At 46.0% G+C, this 7,096-nt stretch overlaps 1 protein-coding gene across 2 annotated transcripts in view; it reads left to right on the top strand.

The window, feature by feature from the left end:
* Positions 1-7,096, top strand: part of SGSM1 (small G protein signaling modulator 1) — a 109,313-nt gene that overhangs the window by 41,729 nt on the left and 60,488 nt on the right. For both annotated transcript variants that reach the window (XM_069081907.1, XM_069081908.1), the window contains exon 3: positions 6,196-6,271. In XM_069081907.1, the coding sequence (XP_068938008.1) occupies positions 6,196-6,271 (76 nt within the window). The remainder of the gene's footprint in view (positions 1-6,195; positions 6,272-7,096) is intronic.

Below are 7,096 nucleotides of genomic sequence, written 5' to 3'. Positions count from 1 at the left end.
CCCCTCCCAGCTCTGACATTCCCTGTTCTAAGGCCCCTCCCAGCTCTGACATTCCCTGTTCTAAGGCCCCTCCCAGCTCTGAGCCCAGCATTCTTTGTTCTAAAGTCTTGTCCCTCTAGACTCTTGTGTAGAGCCCCAAGCCCATCCCCACCCTCTCCCCAGGGGCCTTCCCTCTGACGTGAATCCTTCTGTTTCTCTCCTCCCAGGGCTCCCTATCCCCCTTCCCTTTTCCCCCTCTTACACACTCCAGCTTCATTCAGGAAGGAGCATCTAGGGCCAGCAGACAAGCCACTTCCTGCTAGATCTCTGGTTAATTGAATTACATGCAAACACCGGCTCACACCCTCTTGGAAGGAGGAGAGGAAAGGGCGCCTGGGAAAAGGCAAGGCCGGTGAGACCCTGGGCCTCTGGGAGCTTGGCCCAAAGCAGAGCCTGGGCTGGCTGGGTGCCCAGGCTAGAGGCAGCTGGCTTCCCTGGGACCGCTTCCACCTGTCCATGTCTCCAGGTGTCCAGAGGCAGCCACCTGCTCTTATCAGGGAAGCTGGTGGCCCTTCTGGGACTCCTGGCTCCTCCTCCTGAAAGGAGTGCATCAAAAATACTGACTATGGGCTGTGATTTTGCAGAGGCAGGGCAACTTGTCAGTAGCAGAGGGCACAGAAATGCTCATTGGACTGACTTAAGTGCTTTTCAAAGGATCGTAGGAGCCTGGACCTAAGCTGGAAGGAACCAGAGAAGAAGTCTGGTTCAACCCTGATGTGGAAACTGAAATCCAGAGAAGAATGCCTTCATCTCAGTCTGTCTCAGTTTCCTCATCTGTAAAATGGAGATCTTAAGTGCACCTGCCCCCAGGGTTGCTGTGAGGGTTAAGTGAGAGCATAATCGATATTCTTCTTATCTTGTGGAGTAGCCTTGGTCACATTGTTGTATAGATGGTGCCTCTTTAAGAACAGGGGCATCTAGGTGGCGCCATAGTGCCCAGAGCTCTAGACACGGGGGTCAGGAAGACTCATCTTCCTGAGTTCAAATCTGGGCTCAGACATTGGCTAGCTGCATGACCCTGGGCAAATCATTTCACCCTGTTTGCCTCAGTTTCCTCCTCTGTCAAATTAACTGAAAGAAGAAACAGCAAACTGCTCCAGTATCTTTGCCAAGAAAATTCCAAATGGAGTCACAGAGTGACAGAGTCACAGGGCACAACTCAAGTGACCAAATGACAGCAACATTGAGAACAGGGAAGGAGCCCTGCGGTTCCTTGGCTCTAGTTTGGAAAGGGACCTGTATGGTATTGGGACAGCTGTGCTGTGGGCATGGGGTCAGCCCCACTGGGGGACCCAGAGTCTCAGTGACAAGCAAAACACTGTTGGCTGAAAACCATGTGTTTGTGTCTTTGCGTCCCTGCCACTGTTCACTCTAAATACTCCTTCCTCATATTTCCCTCCCCTCTCTCCTCCCCCCTCCTTCCCTCCTTCCCTCTGTCTCTGTGTCTCTCTCTCTCCTGTCTCTTTCTCTTTGTCTTTCTGTGTATGTCTCTGTTTCTACCTCTTTCTTCTCTGACTTCAAGTGCCAGATTTGAGACTTAGAGACTTTGGCAGCTCTGAGTGTCTGAGATAGGATTTGAACTCAGGTCTTTCTGTCTCCAGAATCAGGGAACTATCCACTGTGTCACCTAGCTGCCATCATCATCCCTGTCCCAAGGCCTATGTACAGGTGCTCCCTATGGCTCTGTCCTGGAACCTGTACTCTCTATATCCTTTACACCTAACTTGGAGTCAGCAAGACTTGTGTGACCCTGGGCAAGTCATGTCATCCCTGTTTGCCTCAATTTCCTAATCTGTAAAAGAAGGATAATAGTAGCACCTACATTCCAGGGTTGTTGTGAGGATCAGATGAGATAAGTATAAAGCTTTAATTAGCACAATGCCTGGCAGATAGTAAACGGTATATAAATGTTGGGCAGTAAGAGTGGTAGTAGAAGTAGTAGTATAGTAGTAGTAGTAGTAGTAGTAGAAGCAGGAGTAGTTAGTAGTAGTGACCTTGTTGGGTTCCATTGATTCAGTTATATACTCCATGATTCCCAGATCTGAAAGTCTCTCCCCTGATTTCCACTCTGGCAACACCAACTGCCTGTTGGAAACTCTAAGTGGGTATCCCATAGATGTCTCAAACTCATCATGTCCAAAACACAACTCATCATCTTTCCCTCAAATCCCCCCTCTCCTGAACTTCCCTTTATGTGACAAGGACCCCTCCATTCTTCCAGTCATTCACAACCTTGGAATCAACCTCATGTCTCCCTTTGCCTTTGTCCATCATGTATAAATAGTTGGCTTGCTTTCATGCTGTCTCATATCCATCTCCTTCTCTTGCCTTGGACAGCCACCCTCACCCCTTGGTCAGACCTGATCACCTTTCACCTGGTCCATTGCAGTCCCCTCTTTATTTGTTCTATCTGCGTCCATTCTCTCTCATTCTCCAGGCTCTCCTCCACATGGCCAACAAAATGATATTACTAGAGCCCAGGTAGGACTAGGTCATTCCCCTGCTCAATAAACTCTAATACCTCTTTCTTGCCACTAGAATAAAATGCAAATTTCTCATTAGGCTTTGAGGCAGCTAGGTAGGATAGTTCTGGACCTGGAGTCAGGAAGACCTGAGCTCAAATTATATCTCAGATACTTACTAGCTGTGTGACCTTGGACAGGTCACTTAACTTGTTTGCCTTAGTTTCCTCAACTGTAAAATGAGGATAATAATAGTGCCTACCTCACAAGGCTGTTGTGAGGATCAAATGAGATGTTGGTAAAGTGTTCAGCCCAATATCTGACAGACAACAGGTACTATATAAATGCTATTATTATTATTGTTGTTGTTGTTATTTTGAAGCCTTTATAATATTGCTCCAACTGACCCCTCCAGGCTTATTTCCCATTATTTCCTTTACGCATAATAGAAGTCCCAGCCAAATTGACCTACTTGCAGTTCCTTATAATGCCATGCCATCTGCCATCTCCCATCTCCAAGCCTTTGCACCAACAATCCCCCATACCTGGAATGTTCTTCCTCTCTACCTCTGCCTCTTAGAATCTTTAGCTTCCTTCAAAGCTTGGCTCAAATGTCATCTACTATATGAAACATACTGTGGTACCCCAGTTGCTAATCCTTCCCACACTGGAAATTACTTTTTGTCTGTTTTGAATTTAATTTCAGGATACATGTTTCTTCCCACCCCCACCTCAATAGAATGTAAGCTTCCTGAAGGCAGGATCCATTTTGTTTTTATCTTTGTATCTGCATTGCTTAGCATAGCACCTGACCTATCACAGAAACTTAGTTAATGCTTGTTGAATGAATGAGTGAATCATTGAATGAATGAATTTTATATCATACCAAATGACTTTCCTGAACCTCATTTTCTTAGCCATAAAACAAAATTAATATTTTTATTACCTACTTCTCAAAGGGTTACTATGAAAAAATAGCAGATAGTAAACAGTATATAAGTGTTAGCTAGTACCAGCAGTAGTAGAAGTAGTAGTAGGTGGTTATTACTGTTGTTATTATTATTTTTATTGGAAAGGAATGTGTAAAACATTTTCTGAATTCTTTAGGTTTCTTATCAGTTCTGTAACTTTGAGTATAGTATGATGAGTGTGTGTGTGCTTGTGTGTGCATCCAGTCTCACCGGCCATTTCTGGAGGACTGAAGCTTGGGAAAATATTTTTAATGTGAGGTCTTGGGATTTGAGATCTAAGTGAAGACCCAGTGTTCTGTCCCCCAGGCTCCTGTGGAAACATAGCATCATGAGGTCTGTGATACATTTCACAGCCCATCACACATTTTGTGTGACTCACTCTATCCCATCAAAAATGAAAAGGAAGGAGGTGGGCTCTTACTCACCAGAGCTCTGAGCCTACAGATCCTCCCTACTCAAAGGAGGATGGGGGTGGGGGGTGGAGAGGAAGACCTGCCTTCTATAGCCCTGAGACAATCCAGAGGCAGGTGCAGCAGGTGGAGGAGGGGAGTTCTGCTTGGGTAGGAACTGGTACAGGTGCCCAGGTTGTAGTTGGGTCATAACCACCTCAAGGGACAAATGTCCACGAAGAAGAGGAGAGGTTGGAAGTTGAACTGATGTAATCTTGGACAAGTCAAATTACCTCCTCGGGGAAGGAACAGAATGTTGTGTTTTGCTGTGTTGTGTTGAAGTCCAGCCCCCAAATGTTTATCGTAGAGACAATGGGATGAATCCCATCTTCTAGTCTTCCAGATGGTTGACCATGGGTCTACCATTAATCTAGGTCCCTAAGATTCTGGTCTTTCCTTCTCAGAACCCCATGGTGAAGGAGTCTTGGAAAACAGTGGTATGGTGCAGACAGTCTTTGAAGCCAAGAGGCCAGGACTGAAATCCCACCTGACACTCCTGTGTGACCCTAGACATAGGATCTTAGAGTAAAAAGAAGATGCAGGGGGTGGCCAGGTAGCACAGCGAGTAAGAGCACCGGCTCCAGTGTTGGGATGACCTGGAGATCGAATCCCGGGCTCAGACACTTAACACCCACCCAGAAATACCTGGCCATGTAACCTTGAGCAAGTTACTTAACCCCGATTGCTTAGGGGCGGCCAGGTGGCTCAGTGAGTAAGAATACGGGCTCCAGTGTCAGGATGACCTGGATCAAATCCGGGCTCAGATACTCAGCACCACACCCAGAAATAACTGGCCGTGTAACCTTGAGCAAGTTACTTAACCCCAATTGCTTTTAAAAAAAAAAGATGCAGAGGTCAATGAGGCCAACCCCCTTATTTTACAGATAAAGAAAGTGAGGCCCAGAGAAGTAAAAGGACTTGTCCAACAACACATAATGGGCTCTTAGTTCCAGGGGGAAAAGGGATCTCTGAGGGTATTTAGCTCCAATCTTCCCATTTTACAGATGAGGAAACTGAGGCCCAGAGAGGAGAAGGGAGTGCATATAGTCACACTCCAAATAAGTGTCCAAGGTGGAATTTGAACCTAGGTCTTCTACACTGATCCATTCCTCCCTATCATATCTCCCCCTCTGGCCTTCAGCCTTTTCATCTTTAAAATGGGGAGAACAGAAGCCTTTGTTGGTGGTTGTGAGCAGACCTGTAAGGCTTCAAGAGCTGGAAAAATGGGAGTTGTGTGGATTCTCATTCATTCTAGCTTTGAGGGTCAGCTCGACAACCCTGGCCACCGCCTCATGAGGCTCTTGTTTTCCAATTGTATGTTCTGGGAAGTCTGACTCAGGTGCATCCTGATGAGTGATCATGGTTCAGAAGCTGGAAAGGACCTCGGAGGCCATGGAGCCCAACCTTGTCATTTTTCAGATGAGGAAACTGAGACATTAAGTGACTCCCCCAAATAACACAAGCTCTTTAACCTTAGATCTCACTGATACTAAGGGACAGCAGGAGGATTTGAACCCTGGTCCTCTGACTCTAAATCTTCCCTCCCCCAATTGAATTAACAGAGTATTGGCCTTGGAACCAGGAACACCTGGATATAAAATCTTGCCTCTGGAATCTGTTAGCTATGTCACCCTGGACAAGTCACTTACCTCTGTCTGCCTCAATTTCCTCATTTGTAGAATTAGATTAATACCTGCCATTTCTACCTCACAGATTTACTGTCATGATCAAATGCTATAATGACTTTGCCAACTTTAAAACTCAAGATAATTGTCAGTGGTGAGATTTTTTTCTGTTTGTTGACATATTCCAATTTCCTGGGAACCCAGGGTAACCCACAGGGGACCATCTGGTTCCCCCTTCCCCTTCCACTTTGCACAAGACTGTTGGGATAAGTGAAGCATTTTTATTCTCAGCAGATTATTAAAAGCTGAATTCTGAGTCTCAGGAAGGACATCTCCCTATGGATGAGTTTTGTTGATTTCCTACTCGGTATCTCTTTGAAGAAACCAGGTGGTACAGTGGTCAGAGCACTGGGCTTGGGGTCAGGAAGACCTGAGTTCAAATCCAGTCTCAGACACTTATTGGCTGTGTGATCCTGGACAAGTCACTCCACCTGCCTCAGTTTCCTCAACTGAAATGGAATCATAATAGCACTCCTCTCCCAGGATTTTCTGCAGATCGAATGAGATATTTGTAAAGCACTTAGCACAATGCCAGGCACACAGGCACTTGATAAATTCTTATTTTTCCCCTTCTTCCTTTGTCCCTAAGGTAAAGCAGATCATGGAAGAGGCCGTGACCCGGAAGTTTGTCCATGAAGACAGCAGCCATATCATCTCATTCTGTGGTGAGTCTAGTGGCTTCCCTTTAGCTAAAAAGGGAGCTTCCTATTTGGTTTTCATCTTGGCCACTGGAAGATGCATTATCTCTGTTCCCTCAAGGCCTTGAGATGACAACTTTCAGCAATGGTGGGATATAGTGGAAACACCACTGAAGTTGGAATTGGACCATGTGTCTGCATTTTAGCTCTTGCCCTGTGGGTGCGTGTTTGAGCCTTGGTTTCCTTCTTTGTAAAAATAGAATGAAAGTACTTAACCACAGGAATATTGTGAGAAAAAGAAACTGCCCCATGTTCTTTACATTTACTAGTGATTTCGATAAAAGCAGAGATGGTACATGCCACCAAGTGTAGCCAAAATGGCACATGCCACCACCAAATGTAGCCAAGATGGCACATGCCAAGTATAGCCAAGATGGTGCATGCCAAGTGTAGCCAAGATGGCACATGCCACCACCAAGTGTAGCCAAGATGGTGCATGCCAAGTGTAGGCAAGATGGCACATTCCACAAAGTATAGTCAAGATGGCTCATGCCAAGTGTAGCCAAGGTGGTGCATGCCAAGTGTAGTCAAGATGGCATATTCCACCAAGTGTAGCCAAGATGGCACATTCCACCAAGTGCAGCCAAGATGGCACATTCCACCAAATGTAGCCAAGGTGGTACATGCCAAGTATAGGCAAGATGGTTCCTTCCACCAAGTGTAGCCAAAATGGTGCATGCCAAATATAGCCAAGATGGCACATGCCAAGTGTAGCCAAGATGGTGCATGCCAGGTGTAGCCAGTTTGCAGGTAACACAAAGCTAAGAGGAATGGTTAACACAATGAATAACA

The sequence above is a fragment of the Petaurus breviceps genome, unplaced genomic scaffold (genome assembly GCF_028583685.1).
Source record: "Petaurus breviceps papuanus isolate PSGF00001 unplaced genomic scaffold, PetGlider_PUasm1.0 99, whole genome shotgun sequence".
Taxonomy (NCBI): domain Eukaryota; kingdom Metazoa; phylum Chordata; class Mammalia; order Diprotodontia; family Petauridae; genus Petaurus; species Petaurus breviceps.
This window is presented reverse-complemented; position numbering and strand designations above follow the sequence as displayed.